The sequence below is a fragment of the Protopterus annectens genome, chromosome 8.part0 (assembly GCF_019279795.1).
Source record: "Protopterus annectens isolate FY-2018-M chromosome 8.part0, PAN1.0, whole genome shotgun sequence".
Classification (NCBI taxonomy): Eukaryota; Metazoa; Chordata; order Ceratodontiformes; family Protopteridae; genus Protopterus; species Protopterus annectens.
In genome coordinates this window covers 1,905,722,963-1,905,744,538 of record NC_056741.1, presented here as the reverse complement: position 1 = coordinate 1,905,744,538, position 21,576 = coordinate 1,905,722,963, and the positions used below count along the sequence as shown (strand labels likewise).

General features: G+C 39.0%; 1 protein-coding gene across 1 annotated transcript in view; it reads left to right on the top strand.

Annotated features, from left to right (window-relative positions):
* Positions 1-21,576, top strand: part of CPNE2 (copine 2) — a 1,786,656-nt gene that overhangs the window by 663,026 nt on the left and 1,102,054 nt on the right. The window contains exon 4 of the mRNA XM_044081406.1: positions 15,428-15,502. Coding sequence (XP_043937341.1) covers positions 15,428-15,502 — 75 coding nt within the window. The remainder of the gene's footprint in view (positions 1-15,427; positions 15,503-21,576) is intronic.

The following is a 21,576-nucleotide window of genomic DNA, read 5'->3' as shown; positions in this document are numbered from 1 at the left end:
TCAGAAACAGACCAAAAATATGAGGCAAAAATCTTGACATTCTGTGAAGATCTGTACAGTAGAGAGGTAGTCACTAACTCAACCTCTCACTAATCCCCTACTTTGATCTCCCATGCACATAAGCAACCCCTCACAAACCCACCCCAACACTACCTAACCACTAAACTCCCCAGTATTTACTTGTGCTATAATGGCTGAGCACAGCCTTTGGCTGTGTTCATTATCATGAGAGGCCAGGAACAGCCTTGTGCTGTACATTCTGAATTTGGCCCATTGTCTTTATAGCACTCTACCCTGCAATACAGGAAAGAATCACTACACTTAATCAAAAAGCAATGTATAGTAAAAATAAGTCTACATCTGAAATGATGCTCCTGTGTAAAAAATATGAACAGATACCAGATAAAGCAGGGAGGATTCAGAATGGAAAAAACACAAACCTCATTAACTCTTACATGAGTTGGTCCCACTCCCTTCCTTAAGTGAACACCGTGCATTACTGAGTCCAGCACATGTCAGTACTAATCTAGTACTTTCTAAAGTGTCATGCATGACCACAAATGCCTGTGTAATAAATGTTTTAGCAAGACCTTAATTTCGCATCACTTATTGATCACTGACATCTGTAGATGACTGCTGGACATTGATGTACTTCTTAATGTAGTTCTGACTGACACACATGGGGAAAGTCTGAAAGATAGCAACCAACTGTAAGTTGGAAATAAGATCATGTGCACAAGGCCAGACTTCAGTGGATTGAAGCAGCATTCTACTGCCTAGTATAGCAAAATGTTTTTTGTCTCACTTGACCACCCAACCTTATCCTTTGACAGCACTACTGAAGACTCTAGTTTATGCATATGAAGCCCCATACATACTATTTATTTTGTTGTAGTGTTAATCTACAGATGTACACAGTGGGAAAGAAAGTCAGAAGAAACTGTTTAAGCTGTTTGTTATGTAAGTAATACTAGTTATCTACCCGAGCATACCCCAGGAAAACATACACAAAATAAATGCTGAAATATCAGGACCCGCTAGAGCAAGTCCAAAAACACATAGTCTGAACGGCTGAAAAGTAGACTTACATATACGAAGTACAAGATGGCCATTTCCAGGAATATTTCCTGTTCTCCACAGTATAGTGGTCTCATAGTTGTTATATACAAGTTCAGGGGTGCGGGGGGCTTGCACCCCTAAAAAAAGAAATTTAAGGGAGAAGAGCGATCTTTGAGATTCGCTATTTTGCTGGATTTTCATTCAGTTTTTGGCTTGTCAGAAATCAAGATTAGAAGTGCTGACATTTCAAAAGGGAGCCAAAAGTGTTAAATATTTTCATTTTACAGAGACAGGTCACAAAAAAGACTAGGGATGGGGATAGGTTATTATAACATGCCAGAATGATAATTTGTAGTCCCTATAGATGTGAAATCCATATCTAATATTTAACTAACAATGTATTTTAGGCCCTACCCCATATCCTTACCTGGTACACAGTTTCTGGCTGTCCTCTGAAGGAAGCCCTGAGTATTGTTTTTCTTCATTTAACAACTGAATGAATGATAATTAAGTAGCAGTACTTTAAAGAGACTAGCAGTTATGAACATCCATGTACTAGCAGACCATTTTGTTTTTGTAAATGCTCAACCATAAATTTAGTGTAGTGTTATTTTGTGGAAAAAATGTTTTACATGAAAACTGGATCAGTCACTTATATATTTTTTATTCTGTTACACTGATGAAAGGTGGTATAAATTAAATATGTTTCTTTTATTAAATGTATTTTATTGTATTGTCTCCTTCACCTGTTGCCACTACTTTAATTTCAAATTGATAAAACTTGTCAGACTTATTTGGTGCACAGACATAGCATTTTAAGAGTGGGTATCTGATTATAGTGTGGAAGGTCAAGGTCTTGTTCTTTACTGGGGAGAGTCCCTCTTCCACCTAAGCAGAGAGACTCTAATTTTATCATTAAACTGGATACAGCCTTTTGTACCAGGTTAAAGTCTTCATATTTCATATATATTAGGTAAAAACCTGTATGTCACCCAGTGGATAGCCAGTTGGCTCACAGAGAGGACCTGGAAGTTAGAATTGGGTAGTCCACCTCTACAAAGAGGCCAATCACAAGTAGAGTCCCTCAGGGATCAGTCCTTGGACTGCTCCTTTTTGGCATTTACTTCTCCGAAGTCAAGGCCAATGTCAGTGGTCTCTGGCTGACTAAACTTGCAGATGATTGCAAATTAGGAGCTGTCATTGAATCTCACACTGACACAAATGTTCTCTAGGAGGGGCTGACACAGACAAACAACTGGTGTCAGAGCCATGGACTAAATGCCAAGAAGTGCATAATAGTATAGTTTGGGAAATCAGCCATCCCTGGTAACTATCATATTGACAACACACCCCTTAGATTTGACCCAGTAGTCAGGGACTTAGGGACACACATAGATAGCAATCTAGCCTTTGATCATCATGTGTCTACCGTGGTAAGGAAATCATTCTATGTTGTGCAACTTATAAACAAAGGTATGGCATCTAAGTTCAAGGAAGTCATTGTTCCACTGTATTCAGCATTCATCAGACCTATCATTGAGTACAATGCCCCCTTTGGCATGTACCTAACCAGGCATATCTAACAATTAGAATAGCCACAGAGGTTCCTCAAAAAAAGAATACAGAGCGTAAGTAATATGTCCTATGCTGACCCCCTCAAGGCCCTATCCCTGTATTCTGTCTCCTATAAACTTTTGAGGAGAGATCTATGCCTGGCATACAGGGGATTGTCAGACCCCACTCTGATGAACCTCCTGCATATCCGCAAAACAAACAGCACCAGAATTATCCATTCTAAAGACTTAAACCTTGCCTGTGATATAAATACGACCTGCTAGACAGATAGCTATGTATCCCAGGTTCCCCATCTATGTGAAGCAGAGTTCCTCCCTAACCCAATTCAAGTTCAACTTGGACAATTGGATGGAAAACTGGAAATCATCCTTGGTAACCTATAAATGGTTCATCTCCCAGGCCCATGCTTGCAGTTATCAAGGGTAGCAAAACTTGTCAGAGATTTGGGATGTATGGCTAGGCTTAAAAAGGCTCTTATGGTTGTTGGCCTAGTAAACACCTATGAACCTATTAATCTGTAAACCAGAGTACAGCTCATACTTAATAGTAGACAACTATTAAAATAGTAGATAGTAAAGGCAACCACAAGGCTTTCTATAGTTGTGTAAAGAATCTCCATGACAATACCCAGATTTGCTTTGAGCTACTGCACAATGGTACCTCCTATACCGAGCCAACAGATATTGCCAATATACTGGCCAACAGATTCAGTGTCAACTTTACCCCCCCCCAAAGGACCAGTCACAATACCAGTAGATTGCCAGGCACCCAGTATTACTGCTGCACAGGTTAAAACAGCACTGTCTAAGGCCAAGAATACAGCTTCTATGAGACCTGACAATATCCCTGGCTGAGTTCTACATGAACTACAGAGTGAATTGGCACCTTACCTGTGTGCCCGTTCAATCACAGCTTCACCGTAGGCTTTGTCCCTACTGAACGGTGCACTGCTACAGTCATCCCTCTCCACAAAGGAGGAACGACTACAGTCCCCGGGAACTATCTCCCCATTAGCCTGATGAGTCTGCTATGCAAAGCTATGGAACACATCATCATGGACCTAATAAACAAGGATATAGGGAATCTCCAAACTCTGGATCCCACACAGTTTGGTTTTGTGAAGGGTAGATCATGCCTGCTCAAATTGGTCAACTTCTTTGAGTCAGTCATCAGAACTGTGGATGAAGGCAAGGTGGTTCATACATCCTACCTTGATCTGGCCAAGGCCTTAGATACCATTCCCCACTCAGGAATCATAGAAAAACTCACTAAGCTAGGCATCAACCCCTATATCACTAGGTGGGTTGCAAACTGGCTCACAGGTAGAACCTACAGTGTGAAAGTAGCTGACTCCAAGTCAGACTGCTGACCAGTCACGAGTGGGCTCCCACAGGGTTTGGTCCTGGGTCCTCTCCTGTTTCATATCTACTTCTCTGAAGTCCAGGCCAACATGAAGGGACTCTGGCTGACAAAGTTTGCAAACGATTGCAAGTTGGGAGCTATTATTAACTTCCCAAGTGATGTTGACATCCTACAGAAAGGCCTCACTGAGACCAGCAAATGGTATCAGAACCATGGCCTTAAGCTCAATGCCAAAAAATGCGTCATCATCCCCTTTGGGAAAAACCCAGTCCCCATGAATTACCACATCGATGATAGTCCAAAGAACACAGAAGGCGTTATAAGAGATCTGGGAACACAGGTTGACAGGAACCTCTCTTTTGTCCACCACATTGCCACTGTGGTCAGAAAGTCCTTCTATGTGGCACATCTCATTACTAAGGGTTTTGCATCCAGGAAGAAAGAGGTCATTGTCTCCCTCTACTCTTCCCTCATTAGGCCAATCATTGAGTACAATGCCCCATTTGGCATGTACCTCACTAAATGCCTGAAAAAACTGGAGAGGCCACAAAAGTACCTTACAAAGAGGATCCTAGGCCTTAAACATTTGTCCTATATGGACAGATTCAGTAATCTCCAACTATTCTCTGTCTCATATCACCTACTTAGAGGCAATCTCTGCTTGACTTACAAAGCCATGTCTGACCCAGCTCTATTAGAAATGCTGCATCTAAAGAAATCCCAATCCCTCCGCACCACATGCTCCAGAGTCCTCAACCTCATCACTACAATCAACAAAACATGCTGGAGGGACAGGTTCATGACTCAGAGACTGCCCATGCTATCGCATAGACTTCCCATGCAAGTCAAGCTGAGCACCTCACTGGCCCTCTTCAAGAGAAATCTTGATGAGTGGATGGGAAATAGAAAATTCACCCCAGGGATCACTCCAGTGGCTTTATTTGACAGAGGCACTGGGAACCAAGGTTGGGTGGCATGATGCCAGGGTAATCCTATGGGCTAGGCTTGTAAAGGCTCCAGGAACATTAACCTAGTACACACCAATGAACCTATGAACCTATACTTAATGGACAACATACCTCTACAGACACTGAAAACAGGTAAAAGGTTTTTTTGAAAAATAGGAACATCCAGCCGAAAATCTGGACTTCTAATCAGCATAAAATATAGGTGCATAGGTGAATACTAGGCTAACTGCCGTGAAGGGCCATTTTAAGCATAGACAATAACATAAGATTAGAATCCAGTCCTGAGCCTTATGCTTATGAAGTGAAGACTTTAACAACTATGCCAAACTCTCCCACATTTTTCTTTCTTCCATAAGGAATATGGGATACCACTCAGAAATAACTGTTAAAAACAAAGTAACAAATGATGGGAAAATATAAGCATATTAAGAAAGTGATAATATAGACTTCAATGAACTGTATCACAAAGTTCTACCACACAACATCACTTACTTTGGCTTCTAAAAAAATGGACATGTAAGATGTGTGCCCTTTCTTAAATTATTGGTGCCACTAGTATGTTGATCATTTAGTGTGGTTTTCCATATAGTAGACAGCGTCAAAAACTGTGCATGCTGAGGGAAATTCAGAAATTTGTTTTTAGGGCAAATCAAGTCCAACAATAGGAACATAGCTTCAAAAATAGGGATATCCTAAATCAGGTCTAAAAATGGGAAAGTACCTCCAAAATAGGAATAATTGAGAAATCGGAGGGTGATGGACCACCTCCTAACTCTCAGACATCTATACATTTGATGACTGTAGGAGGGACAGTTATCAACCTCTTAAAAGAAATGTCAATTTGTGTTTGGGCATCTACCCCACCAACATGAAGTCCTCAAATACCCCATCAAAAGAGTAGGAAAGGAGTCCTGATAAGGAGGCAAAAAACATGGAGATTCTCTGAAACCATTGTAGCTGACCCGGGTGACTGTTGACTGACATTCTAAGAAGGAAAAATTATTTGGGTGCAGGAATCTAAACTCCAGCATCCAGCCAGCAAGGAAACAGAGACAAAAGTATTCATCACTGGGGTACCTGTTGCCTGGCTCTCAACAAGCTCAGATGGTTTCATAGATTTTAACTTTTTTTTTATTCAGGACATCTCTTATGTTTCTGTTTTATTTTATTTTTGTTTTTTACAAACTTAGATAACTCAATTAGAGGAGACATAAAGGAACAGACTTTCATGCTAAGCCAAAGCCTGCTTGCCAAATGATTTATATTAAACAAAGCACAACTCATACAATATTTAGAAATGTGTTCTTCAGCTTGACAAAATACCACTGAAGATGAATATATCTAAGAGGGATTTAATGCTCTTGGAAGAACTTTATGGTTCTTTAGGCGATGTCATTTATCCTAAACCAGATCAGAAAATGTACTTACAGTTCTAAAAAGAAACTCTGAAAGAACTTTTTTTTACAAGCACGTCTGAAAAAGCAAGACTTAAGCATCACAATGAAACTGCAAGGCTTATATAATGACTGTTCACTTCAGGAATCAAAAAGAACCAAAGAATATAAACAGAGTGTTTTCCTTTATAACCAGTCTGCAGTTTTAGGCACACCTTGAGAATGCAGTTCAGCATGAAAGGAGATACCTAACTGTTGAAAAATTTGGCTGAGGATCAATATCTGCTTCTGGCAGGCATCTTAGTCATATCATGAATCTTGAAGCAATAGTCTTTATGATACGTCATTATTTATAGCCGAAATATTATATAAGCATGTAGGGATTGCCATATTATTCCCACTACCTTGTCCCAGTATTACATAATTCCCAATATGTGTTTCTTTCTTTCTTTCTTTGTTTACTCTTTTGTTAGGGAACAGGGAACACAAAATTACATCTTTAATATGGTTTCCAAAAAAAAAAAAAAAAAATACTTTCAGTGTTTTGTTGTCATGATTATGTTCAAATGTACTTGTAGTCCTAGCAGTAAGTTAACAAACTGAGGAATATATGTGGTCAGAAGGTAAAGCACCAGGTTTCAACCTGTGTTACTCTTGTTTTTCTGAAATTAAGAAAAGCACATATAGATATGCTTGCATTTATTCATGCATCCATGTGTGTGTGCATTTGCATAGATACATAATATATATATATATATATATATATATATATATATATATATGTGTGTGTGACATAAAACTGTTATATCACTACATAAATCACAACTCATCAAAACATCTAATCACATTTTATCTAATGACATTCTTCAATACATTTTACCCATTATCACTTTATAATAAACACTGGTATGAATTTTTTTAAAGGGTTATAAGTAGCATTGCAGAGAGTGCAGAGGTCTGCCCCTGTATACAAACAAAAGGAAAAACATTGAGTTCTGCAATTTTGATAAAATGAGTTTAGAAAAATGTGTTTAGATATATATTTTTTTAAATGAAATGATGAAAATCCTTACATATATATATATATATATATATATATATATATATATATGCATATGTGTGTGTGCGTGTGTGTGCGTGTGTGTGCATGTGTGTGCGTGTGTGTGTGTGTGTGTGTGTGTGTGTGTGTGTGTGTGTGTGTGTGTGTGTGTGCGTGTGTGTGTGTGTCTGTTTATGCATCTGTTGTGGTGCAAAGATTACCACTGTGGAAAATAAACTTGTCAATGGGTGCTGTTTCTTTTTTTCATGTTGGATATTATATGATTACATTTCTTTACATCTTCAATTAACTTTCATAGACATAAAATATGTTGTGAAACTTCACTGGAGATCTTTCATCGAAACACAAAACAATGAAATAAGGTGATCACATATGAAACAAATACATTACATTTGCAATTGCGTGAAAGAACCAGAAACTTTGCCTTTACGTGGGGCTCCCACCCCAGAAATTAAATATAGTAACTTCACAGTCACACCACCACTGATAAAGAGGATAACTCCTGAATTTATATTACAGTCAAACTGATGCAATGAAGAATGATCTCAGAAATGCGCAGCAGTTTAACATCGAGGTCAAAAATTGCAGTAGGAAATTTTCCCAGGTGCAACTCTTCAGGAGACAGGAACAATGTACACAAATAATCACTGAAACAGGTAGAATAACCTGGTCCACCAGTGTTTTCCTCAGAGGGCCAGTGTTGCTTAGTATAGTACTCAGTGGGGTACACTTGCCTACAACGCTTTATGTTTATGTGAATATATTATCCCATGTACAGGGTCTATGTTAAATATTCGAACATCCAAAATGTCGAACATTACATGGTCGAGACCAAATGTTCGACATTTGGATGTTCGAATATCAAAAAAAAAAAAAGAAAGAAAAACACACTTTAACAATGTGGGCAGGGGGGCAAGCCCCCCTGCACCCCCCACAACCCCCTACTTATATATACCAACTTCGAGACCACACTTCAATGCAGAAAAGGGAAATTCTCCCTATCTGCACCATACAGCACCATTGAAAGTCAATCTTCGAACACTTGCAATTTTGAACGTTTGGTCTAGACCATGTAACGTTCGAAATTGTGAGCGTTCGAAGAATTGACATAGACCCCATGTACAGATGCCCTGCACTCCCAACCAGCTACAAACTGCCTAATCCCACCTAAGCTCCTTACACTGTTAATGTTAACTCTGGCACTGTGTTAGTCATATGATATCCACGATGATCTGATGCTGTGCACTGGAATTCCACAACAATTGTTTACCATGACATAGCAGACCTATTGCAACTTTAGCAGTCTTTTGTCTGCAGACTATAACTAATGCTATGACCTAAACCACTGGCATTGGTTAATCTTACATACCTAATTCATAAGTAAAATATCACTCAGTGATATTCCGATTTAAAAATAGAAGTATGATGGAATGCTGGTCCCTTTGCAAGGGTTACAAATGTAGAAATCCATTAAGTCCCTGAAGCATGCAATTATTGCAGGTGCATAAGCCACAAGTTATCACCTTTCTGAAGATGGTGACCCAAAAGTTTAAGGAACTGATCTATTCACACACAATGCAGAGAGACTACCTAGGATTCAAAAAAATCTATATTTATAACTTAGCACTGTAAATTCTGTCCTGTCCTGCTAGAAACTGCACTGTTATTCAATTCCAAAGTTCACTTGAAGCTACAAAAAAGATGATAGTTTGACTACCTTAAAAATTTGCACAAAGTTGAAAGGGAAATATGATGGGGTTATAGAAGACAACTACAATACTACCTTTTTACAATATACTTTGTCCAAGCTTTTATACTTACTGTGATAACTTACTCAGATATCTAAATGCCAGTGCCATGATGGCCTTTGCAATGGATCAAAGTACATTTAAAAAATACAAAGATTTATATTTTCATTTACATCCTAATGTAAATGAGAAAATTCGACATTCAAGCTCAGAATGGGAATTTTTCCTTTATGCATTCTTAGAGCAGGGTTAATGTAAATTAGTTTTTCTGGGAAACAGAGGATAAATAAGAAGGTCTGTAGAGACCAAGAAGGCTTGAGGAAGAAAAAGAGGAAAGTCTAAAGAGAGCATTCTGAAAGAAGAGACCCTGAGAAAGGTGTTGAGGAGAGAGAGATCCAGAATTGGTCTTCAAATCTCCTCCTTCAGAGAAACAAAGACATCATGGAGTAAAAACCTCTTCCCGCTTAGGTGGGCGGAACAGGTTGAATGGAGTCAAAATCAAAAAGGGATTGCTAAACCTCTGGGAAAAGAGAGAGCTGGCCTGGGTGAGGCTGCAGAATGCCTGAAAAGGGGGGGGGGGTTCCATATCATGAAATACCCCTGACAAATGACAGACAGCACCCAAGAGTCTGAGGTGCTCTGTTGCCAATGTGGGGTGGAGAGAGGAAGGCAGAGAGACAAGGGGACCTGACCAAAGGGAAGAGGAGGCAAAATGTCAAACAGAAACAATCGTGTCCTGAAAGGAATGCTTTTGAGGTTGACGAGTCTGCCTGCAGATAAAGGCAGATTTAAAAGGGTAATTCCTCTGCAATGTTGGTATAAGGGAAATAAACATATGCTTGAGTTCCTGCATGACCTTTCCCTTATCCTGGAGGGACCTGCCAGCAGCTGTCCCAAAAGAATTTTTGTTTTCCAAAGCAGCATCCAAAATTTTGGCTTTAATATCTTCAGTCAAAGCTTAAAGACAAAGATAATGCCTCATCGCAGAACCAAAAGCAGCAGTCCTAGAAGGGGAATGAACAGCATCATAACTACACATTATGGAGTGACGAGTGACTTGGGAAGTGGACCCAAGCAGGGAAAGAACTGAAGCGTTCACTTTTGAATCAGGCAGATCAGACACAACCTTAGCAACTGAGAAAGTAGTGCCAAGACATACCTGGTTATGTGGGTTGGGTATTTAAAAGCCATAAATGACAAGATGGCAGCAGTATACAATTTTTCACCCAACCTCTCCATAACTCTACTATCCTCAACAGAAGGAAGAAGCTTAGAAGAAGGCAAGAGTTTAGGGGGCTTATCAGTTGAGATGAAACCACAAAACGGTCAGCAGAAGGACATTTAATCAAAAATTTGCAGTCCACAGGCACCTTGTAGAATCTAACAGGTTTCTTAAGGGTCATGGGCTAAGAGTCAGCAGAGGTGGTATCCAAAAAGTGGTGCCAACACAGAAGGAACTGCAGCCAGCTTAGGAAACTCCTTTTGTAGAAGCTTAAAGCACCTCTTTTGCACATCAGAGACCTGGAAGCAATCCCACTTAAAGTATTCCATCATACAAACAATAGTATCCTCGAAGGATAGTTCTTCCATAGTGAATGTAGACTTAAAGAATCTTCTTCCTCTGAACCATAGTCTAGAGAAGGAATTGAGAGCAGCATGCAAAGGATTCCTCCCCAGAAAGTAGATCCCCATCAAAGGAATCTGATCACTTGTCCTCTTAAATGGCATTGAAGACCAGGAAGGAGCAGGGACTGCCACCCCTTGAGGAAGCTTTAATGTCATCAGGGCATTGAACAAGCCCTGAGTAAAATCCTGCCATTCACAGTGGGGCTTTTTAAAAATAGGGCTAATATGTTTGGTCTTTTGCTTTTTCTTAAGTGGGACATCTGCCCTAACAACCGTCTGTGGCTCTAATTCTTGGTGGGATTCAATGAACATGGTAGGAATCACTTCCTAGACTGAAAACTCACTAAGCTTTCAAGAATGTTCAAGAATTTTATGTTTCCAATCTCACCCACAAACACACAAAGGCAGTACTACCACTTCATCAGGGGTGGTTTCAATAAAGCTTAACCCCCTCCCCCTATACATCCCTTAGATGAAATGGGCAGAACTGACCTTAGACACTTCTGCTGTAACTGCAATAAATACTCAGCTGTAACTACATGCTACTCAGTCTTCTAAGCAGTGCTCATCTGCCCAATAAAGGAACCCTTAATAAAGAATTGTCTGTCTTTATTACAAGAACCGTGTACTTGGATTTATTACAAGAACTGAGGACAACTCTTCCACCCAGTGGAATTAACTAAAACTGAAGAAGCATCCTGAGACCCTGAGAGGGAGAAGACTAAACACAACACTAGTTTTCCTCCTCCAGGAGCAGCAAGTTGATCGATTTTAATTGTAATTCAGACTAAGATTTCAGCAACCCCCCCTTCATGTCTCGGAAATAATCAGCCGTGGTTCCCCCTTAACATTCAGAACTGATGTTTGAAAATCCTCTGAGAATGTGTAAGGACTCAATCAATGCAAGCCACATAGGGGTTCATGGTAGAGGAATCCAATGCAGGCACTGAACATTCTTCAGGGCTTTCCCTGGCTTCTAGAGAGATGCCCGGTGGAGGTTAGACAGCAAGAGTACCAGGTCTAGACTTTTTGGTCTTCTTGTTAGAAGATGGCTGTCCTTCAGAATGGGAGGATTCCGCCATAGCACCCTGAGCCAGCAGCTTAAGATGTTGGTTCTCAAGGTATAGATAGAGATAGGGAAGATCAACTACTACAGACAGATAGAGCACTGTGTGTGGTCATAGGAAACACCTACACAAAAAAGACATTGGCTGTGATGTTCTTTATGGGGAATTTGCTTCCCACACTGACGTTTTTCCCTCTTGGATGACATGAATATAACAACAATAATAATGAACAAGATGGCTTGATAACCAGCACAGCAAATGGGCATTCAGAGTGACGTTTGATAATGGCTTTCAAACTGGCAGTAAAGAAGGTCTACGTATTTGCGTCCGTATGTCACCGTTATGCCCTGCTGCCTATAAAAATCTAAAGGCGTTGGTATACTGGCCAGATGTTGGGCTATCCTTAGCAGGAGATGCCTTCAGTGAAGAATGTTGCAACAATGATATGGAAGGACATCTGCAAGTATAAATAACAGAGAGTGTGATTGCCTTTGGAGCATACCTCTCACCCTCTTAGGGCAAGAATTCTAGACAAAGCCAAAAATAATGGGATGAAAAAGGCCCAAAATTAGGGACAGATTTGAAATATTTCTCAAATGTACTTTGAAAGTTGCTAGAACAACTTTTGCATTACCATGCATTTTTTTGAGGGATATGAAGTCCAGAAAACTACACATTTTATGAAAAAGAGACAAAACATATGAGGCAAAACTCTGGCCATTCCATTAAATTTTGGATAATCAAGAGTCATTCTTTAGAGGCTGTGCTTCTTCCACACTGGGAAGACATAGGTTCATAGGTTCATATGTGTGTACTAGGCTAATGGCCCTGGAGCTTTTACAAGCCTAGCCCCCAGTGCCACCCGACTTGAGCTTTTAATGTGTTTCATTCATTAGTGGGGTGCCTGTGGTTTGTACATATGAGTCATGCTTTATGCCCTGTCTACACAAAGTTCATAGGGACGGACGTATGGACTACAGAAAACCAATGATTTTAAACAGATCCACAAAAAGGCTGCTCCTATTAGCAGTAACAATATCACTTTTTAATATTATTATTCTTCTCAAGGTAACTGATTTTCATTATTTTGCTATTAGCTTTATGATAGGACAAGCCTTCATCCTAGCTATAGTCTTAAATGTAATGAAAACTGTGGCATGGTTTAGCATTTAACTCAGGAAGATAATATTACTGCCTTATATGTTATTGTTGCTGCTGTAACCGACCCTTTGAGTGACTGATCAGATACAGGAACCTTTACCATTCAATTTTCAGTATGATAAATTCAAATAATTCATACGATGAAGGATGAAGTGTTTAGTTAAACAAAAAATAGGGTATAAGCCATCAAAGTTCTAATTTTGCAGTTACAGAAGATGAGATACTTGAATATTTGCAAACACTAGCTAATTACAGCTGCAAGCATAGCTCCCTTTCATTTTCACTTAACATCCTGTTACAAACAAATCCCAATAATATTAACAAGTAAGAGAAATCCAGCATAAATGTAATGTAGTCAGCTATGAAACTGATCCTGTTGTCAAAATGAAATAAATATGCTATCGAAGAAGAACACAGTAAAACTGAAATAAATTTGTCAACAATGATATAATTGTTGCATAGAAGGTCAATAGACATACCACAGATGTACAATAAGAACTGCAGACTTGTCGCTAAATTCAGCTATTGTATTTGTTTGACTGACAAATGGCTACTCTAATTAACTCTGAAGATTAGAATATGCCTAACAAAAACAACTTGTTCTTAATCTACCAAATTGGGCTTTAAGAAAAGTCATGACAACAAAGCCATAAAAAGGGGTTGGGGGGGTTCTCACACTTGGATTAAACCACCAAGAATATACCTCTCAGCTGTCACAAATTTTGCAGAATGTTTCTGATTCTGTCAATGATTTTGCCCTGTCCCTCATGAAATGTTTGATTTTCTGGTAAATCGCTGAGGACTGCAGTCAGTAATGTCAGCCATTAGAATTTATTACCTCTTATTGTTCTGAAAATGCATGTTGATGCAAAATCTGTTTGTCTATTAACTTCTTAAGTTAATTAGAGTAATATTTAAAAAAAAACTACCCCTGATTTTGGGCCTTTGTCTCTCCATTATTTTAACCTTTGATCTTCATTCTTGGGCAAAGAAGTTGAGAGCTATGATCGGGGAAAGACTACAAAAGCAGTGGTAGCAGCACATAAATGTAGAACTGTATCTAGGGACTGGAGTACTGAAGTAAAATAATAAGGTTCCATGTACTCAGGCCCAGGTAATGTGACACCATGAGTAGTGTGTGTAGCTGTAGAGGCTGAACAAGTTGCTAGACATCAGGCTGCTGAAAATGTTGAAAGCAAACCCATCAAAATTGGTGCATGGGATGGAGGGGAAAGGAGATAACTAGACAAATGAAAACTCTTCTTACTACATACCATGAGAGATAGGAATGTGAATATGAGATCATGTCAGGGAGATGTGATGAGACCATTCAGAAAAGGAAGGACAGAAAAAAAGGAGGGAGACATATAAGATTGGAGAGACCATCTACCTTGGATGTATGAAAGTACTTTTTTCACCGAGAGGGTTGACGCCCCATAGAATTGGCTACTTATTCACAGAAGGCATCCATAAAGAAATTCATGAAGTGGTAAAACAGAATGGGGGGATGAGGGGACAAGGAGAGATAAGATGAACACAGAATGTTTAATATACAACAACATCTATCAAGCAAATGTAATTATATTTCCATAATTGTCAAAAATATACATTCCCTATGTGCTGTGTTGCATCCCAAGGAAGTTTTGTGGTGGGTTGTTGGCCTTATCATGGAAGTTATGTTTTAGGCCATCCAATAAGGTTAAGTATTCCTTCATAGTACACCTCATTTGCCATGTTCTTGTAAAATTTTGGTGACTGTGAATTAGAAATGTTGTTCACAGAAAAGTTTCTATCTCACAGAATCTTCAGCTATGCACTAGTTCCTTGTAATCACCTGTGTGGGCTTTAGGCAGGTCTTCTGGTATGGTGTCAGTTTGTTTCTGAAAGCCAGCTTGGACAGCAAAATATGTTGCTCTCTTGATTAGTCACATTTCCTTTGTAATGCTAACCTTTGCTTTGTTATACTGCATGTACATCAGTGGTTCATTTGTGTACCTGGACTAAGCCTCTGTACCTGCTTCTGAGGGCACATTCAACAATTATGTGCCTTTTGGTAATAAAATGTTTTAACAGAAAGATAGATTATTTAAAGCACTGCTGGTCTTTATAAAAGCATATATCACAATTAGCATTCTGTACCTGGCAAATGAACAACAGAGAATTGTTTTCCTATATTTGCATTCTTGTGACAGGAAGACAGAGTGGTAGTCTTAAAAGGTAAAAGTCATCATTATGCACCATACATGTAGGTACAGATATTGTCACAAAAAATCTCAGAGAAAAATCTATACACCAAATGGTTTCAGTGAATTATGAGAAGAAATGTTATAGACACAGGAGTGCATATATAATTTTCAGGTGCAGTCCAGAATGATATAATTTGGTTATTTTCTGTTCTTTTTTTCAGATTGTTTCAAGCAAGAAGATAACACGAACTCTTGTTCTTGGAAATGGGAAGCCTGCAGGAAAAGGAACAATAACGGTAATTTAATATTTTGCTATTCCAGGGACATATATCTCGCCTACAAGAAGTGAGCACCAGACTGAGATAAGTGGAGAACTATTTGCTCCATGGAGCTACTGACAATCAAGAGATATGTTTGTGAAGAGGGGATGGGACGTGTACCTTGGAAACAGGTTCCATAGCAACAGAATCTCACCAGTGATGTAAACCTTTTTTTAAATGAAATGCTAAAAGGCTCTGTACTATTTCCACTCAGAGCACGTGCAGCAGTGTGGTCATGTAGTTTCACATTTGCATTTTGTTGTGTATGAGTCTGTTTAGCAAACAAAGTATTCAATGAGTCTGATTTTGACACAGTAAACTTTTCTGAAATAGCATTTTTTTTATTTCTTCTCAAAATGTATGAAGGTTGACAGTAACGATCAGAGAAGTCCAGGAAATAACCACAAAGTCACTTGCTTCTTCTAGTATGATTTTTGTGAAATTGGTAGCCAAGTAACTTAACCTACTGTAATTTTCTTCTGAGGAAATTATGACCCTTGGTTTATAGATAAATAAATACAAAGAAAGAAGTTTCTCTCCTCTGTGGAAAGCAAAAGCACATCTGCCTGCTGTTTAGACTTGTGACTCCCTTCTTTCTCACTGTGTTTAGTCTGTTATATAATTATGTAATTAAAGTACACTGAAGGTGGTTGAAAGTGCAAAGCGGAGGTAGGAATAGAATGAAACAGGACACAAATAATGAACACAGAATATTTCAGCAGGATTTTGCCTTGCTATAATTTTCAGAAAAAAATGCAAAAAAAGTGATAAATATTTACTTTCACGTTATGAACAGATTATCCCTCAATAAAACAAAGGTCCCACTCTAATGGAGACGGGATGCTACATCTGTCAGAATTAGAAGAGAGAGAGTGTGTGTGTGTGTGTGGGGGGGGGGGGGTGACAACAAGTGAGAAATAATGGTGATTCATGAAGGATTATTCAATTCTGAAGTCCAGGATAAGAGGCATTCCTTGTTTGCTGTTCGTTTATAATTTTTCCAGATTTAACAAACATTCATTCTCCCCACATTTCAAAAAACATCTTTATTTTCATTACAACTCCAATAATGCAAGCTTAATAACTATCATATCTCAGCTACATGACGTAAACTATCATCTGTTTCTTACTATTATATCTGGGAGGTCTATATCAGAAGAGCGAAAGTTCACAAGAAAGAACTCTCTTCCAATCGAAAATGCCGGACATCGAAACACTGTTTCTGGGGTCGTAGTACAATGAGGATAGGAATATTTGCCCTTTCCTCACTGTAGTGCGACCTCGGAGTTGGAATATATATTTAACAGGGGATGTGGAGGGGCGCAGCCCCCCACAATATCAAGTTCGATGTTTGTGCTTTTTCGATGTTTGAGCATTCGTTCTTGTGAACTTTTGCTCTTCTGATATAGACCCCATCTGGGTCCATTGATACCACCAGTAAAATACTTTGCATTTTATTGTAAACACAAAGTTGAAACTCTGACAGTAGATGCACTATGCTGATTTTCTGCCAGAACATCTCAAATTGTTATTGCTTAAGTTGTAGACACTTTTGTGACCTGCTAGCTCCTAATCCTCATAAATCTGAAACACACTCACTCTGCATGTGTGGGTATATAGACCAGTCGAAAGCAAATGTATCCAGAGAAATACACTGACTTCCAATCTGCATAAAATGTACATAAAAAACAATATTTTTGTAGAGGAGTAACCCCCCCTTTTAAATTAATTCAAATTGCAGAATAGCTCTCAACTGTCCAGTATGTCTCATAATTTCGGTATGTTCCTCGCAGAAATTATGATTTTCCAGCAATTAGAGAAATGAATTTACTAAATAATCAAGACATTTGATTTTCAAGCTTCATATCCTTCAGTATGGTGACAACACCTTTTATTCTATCAACTTTCCTCCCATTATTTTTGCGTTTGCCCAAACAGTATAGATAATATATTTAGAAGTAGGAGGCATTCTTAACTCTGCAATTACAGAACAGAATAGGTAAGAAAAGCTTCTCTACCCACATTGTTCCATGATTTTGGTGCCAGACATCACAGCTTTTCAGGAAAAAGCACACTTCATTTATATACCTAAACCCTTACACTCCCACAATAAGAAAAGCACTACAATCTGAATGCAAGAGACGTGCAGTGCACAACAAATGTACATAGCATTAACATTTCATGACCCACGTTAACCTATTCCAACACAATGGCATCCAACAAAAAAAGCGTTCAACAAGGGAGTACTATTGTACTAGTACCTGCTATCCCTAACGCTAACTTTGCATCTTAACTTAGTTACCTAATATCATATATAGTAGCCTAATAAGATATATGGTAACATGTGCATGTGTGTGTGTGTGTGTGTGTGTGTGTGTGTGTGTGTGTGTGTGTGTGTGTGTGTGTATGTGTATGTGTGTGTGTGTGTGTGTGTGTGTGTCTGTGTGTGTGTGCATGTATAGAAGACACACACACAATTACATATGTATATACTCATGTCTCTGCTTTTATTGGGCAGACTTTTTGTTCTGCCCATTGATGTAATTTATCCAAAAGGTGAGAGGGTTTAGTGTGTGGTAGAGACTTGTTTTTATTTCTCTGGAATGCAGCTTATCTTTTTAGACTATTTAACATTGAGGAGGCCTAGAGATTTTAAGGGTAAGGATAAAAGAACATCTGAGGACTAGTAAAATACTTATTCCTTCAGCCCCTTTGCTGTCCATTCAGCAGTAATCATAATGGATTTGTGGGGTGAGCTCAGTATCTGTTTTTCAAAAAATCCAAGCAAACTATAGGAATAACAGGCAAATAAAACAGCCCTCCTTTGGAGTTTCTGAGCGAATTTTTTTGGGTTTATGGTGACATTGTATTCGCTTTCGTCTCATTTTTGCTGAGTTATTGTAATAAAAGGAAAGCTTATTCATTTTGAAGCATAATACATTGACATCCAAGAGCTTGAACAAGGAATATAACTGGAAGGTTTTGTCTTACTAATTGGTTGTATTTTTAATTAGTTTTTCTTTCTTTTGGAGCTGACATATTGATTGTAATCCATTTTGTTTTTATCCTCTGTCGAAGGCTTGTGCCAAGATGCCAGGGACCTAAACTGCATTTTGGAGGCACATGGTATTGGTGCAGAAGATCATTTGCATGAGATGTATAGGGATCATCTTGAACACAAAGGACAGAGATGGAGGAGGGACAGTGACATGACATAGGATGGTAGAAACAAACTATTGTTTTTATCAAGAATGTTCTTCAAGAAGAGGGTTGTGAACACTGAATAGACTACTGCAATTGGCAGTGGGCAGAGAAACTAGGGGCTGGGAAAAGTAGGTGAAAATTTAGGTAAGGCTGAAGGAAAATTAAAAAGAAAAATGCACTTAAAGACAAGCTGAATAGTCTTGTTATCCCCTCCTTCCATCTACCCAATATAATGTCCTTATGGGGAATATAACATACTGACAAAGGGTGTGGGGCAGCACAGTGGAGCAGTGCACAGCACTCTAACTTCACAGTGGTACAGTGCATATCACTCATAGTGCTACAATGCATAGCACTATTACCTCACAGTGGTGCAGTGCATATCACTCATAGTGCTACAGTGCATAGCACTATTATCTCACAGTGGTATAGTACATACTGCCAATAGTGCTGCAGTACATAGCACTATTACCTCACAGTGGTATAGTACATACCACCAATTGTGCTGCAGTACATAGCATTGCAGTGCACATCACTCATAGTGCTGCAGTACATAGCACTGTTACCTCACAGTGGTATAGTACATACCACCAATAGTACTGCAGTGCACAGCACTATTACCTCACAGTGGTGTAGTACATACCACTAATAGTGCAATGGAACACAGCACTATTTAGTGTAGAGGGCATTAATAATAGTGCTGCAGTACACATCACTATTACCTCGCAGTGGTGTGCTGTGGGTATCACTAATAGTGCTGCAGTATGCAGCACTATTACCTCACAGTGCTTGTTTGCTGAATTCAGTTCTTTGAATGGATACCTTCTGTGTTTGCATATTGTCTGTGTCTCTGCATGAGCTTTGCAGGGTGTTATGTTTCTTTTCACATTCTAGACTGTAGTGTGTGTGTGTCTTTACATAATCAGCATTTAACTTGTCCAAATGTATATGCATTGCATTTTTTATTGAAAATGAACCCGATTTCTTCATTATTTTGTTTACATTAAACCAAGCAAGTCCATTTTACATAAATTAGTGATCTTCTAAATTTTCAGCAGTAATGCATGTCATCAGCGTGTGTGTGTGTGTGTGTGTGTGTGTGTGTGTGTGTGTGTGTGTGTGTGTGTGTGTGTGTGTGTGTGTGTGCATGTGCTTTTCTCTCTCCTGTGATAAACCAGTTCATCTTTTGTTTGTGATTAATTTCTCTCTACATTTATTTCCTGAGTGCTAAATAGGCACTGGATTCCCTGTGATCCGTAATCAGATAAACCTGGTGACTACAGAACTAATGAATGACTAGAGCTTGCCTGACAGAAAAACTTATGTGGATTTTTTCTGAATCAGTTAAATCTGAAATATTATTAGCCAGGAACAGTATTTTTGCGTGGAGCAAGCACTCATCCACAACCTCTATCCCTTACCCTTTTACTTATATGTAACATCCTTAAGGTTGGACACCCCAGGCAAAATGAAGATATTTAATATTTGTTCTTCCTAGTATACAACAAATCTGTAGTGTCACAATCTTTGGGAAGTGGGGGAATGTTTAAAGCTCATACATGGATGGTGCATGCAGACAGACACTCCGCAAAAATGCTATTACTAGGTGATGGCTTGCTACATGGAGCACGTATAGAAAACGAATGTACATTAAGTTATATCAGCAAATTCTGTTTTGATGAAATCGAACTTGTCAGGTTATATTTTTATATTTACAAGCAAGAACATACATGGCAGTGTGGTTATTGTCATAAAATATGACAGAGCCTGATACAGATAATGAGAAGAAGAAATGGCGAGTAAGACAAGAAGGAATTGTCACCACCATCAACCCACTTTCTCCCCATTTTCTACATGGGGTTGGGTTGTTGCATCAACTGTTTGACATCTCTTTTGATTCAGCACTACTCTCCAACCTTCTTCGATGCTCATGGCTGTTACAGATCTCACACACAATCCATATATCTCTTTGCTGGATGCCTTCATTTCTTCTTGCTACTTGGTTATAGCCCCTCTGATTCTAACTTTGACCTTCTCATTCAGACTTCTATTCTTCTCAACCACCCTTCCCATATACTTGAAGCTGTTAACCTGTTCCTCTGGTTTCCCTTTCTGTCTTAGTTCTCAGCTTCTTCTGATTTTCCCCATTTGCTGCCATTACAATCATCTTATCTGAACTCATTTTTATTCTGTGTGCCTTCAGCTTTGCATTCCATTCCCCTATCCTTTGCTGAAGTTCTTGCTCGGAGTCTGCCTGTAATGTAAAACTTTGTTGGTCTATCTCCTCAGACCTGTTTCTTAATATAGTCCATCACCAGTATGATCATTAGTGGCCTCGGAACTGAATCATGATTCACGCCAACACCCACTCCCTTTGGGTATACCCCCCCATGAGTCTGAACACTGTTCATACATGTGTTATTCGGCCCTTCTACACAGCCTGCACTAATTCTACCAATGTTTTTAAGACATCAGACCATCACAGGACTACCCAAATCAGCTTTCTTTGGACTTTATCATATGCTTTCTCCAAGTCTAGGAATGCCCAGTTGGACTCTTTCCTCATCTCTAGCTTCTTCTCAACTGTCTGTCTCACTGCAAACATCATGTTAGTTATGCTGCATCCTAATCTGAATCTGAACTGCTTATCTCACATCTTGCTTTATACTGCTCTGCATATTCATTTATCAATCACCCTCTATAAAGCTTTTATACTGCCCACAGTTGGAAATGGCCCCTTTCATCTTCTACACTGGTGCCAGAATGCTTATTCTCCAGTCTTCTGGGATGCACCTCCCTCTCCATTCTGCTATATGTACCTTCAGGAGACATTTCTTCCCTAATTG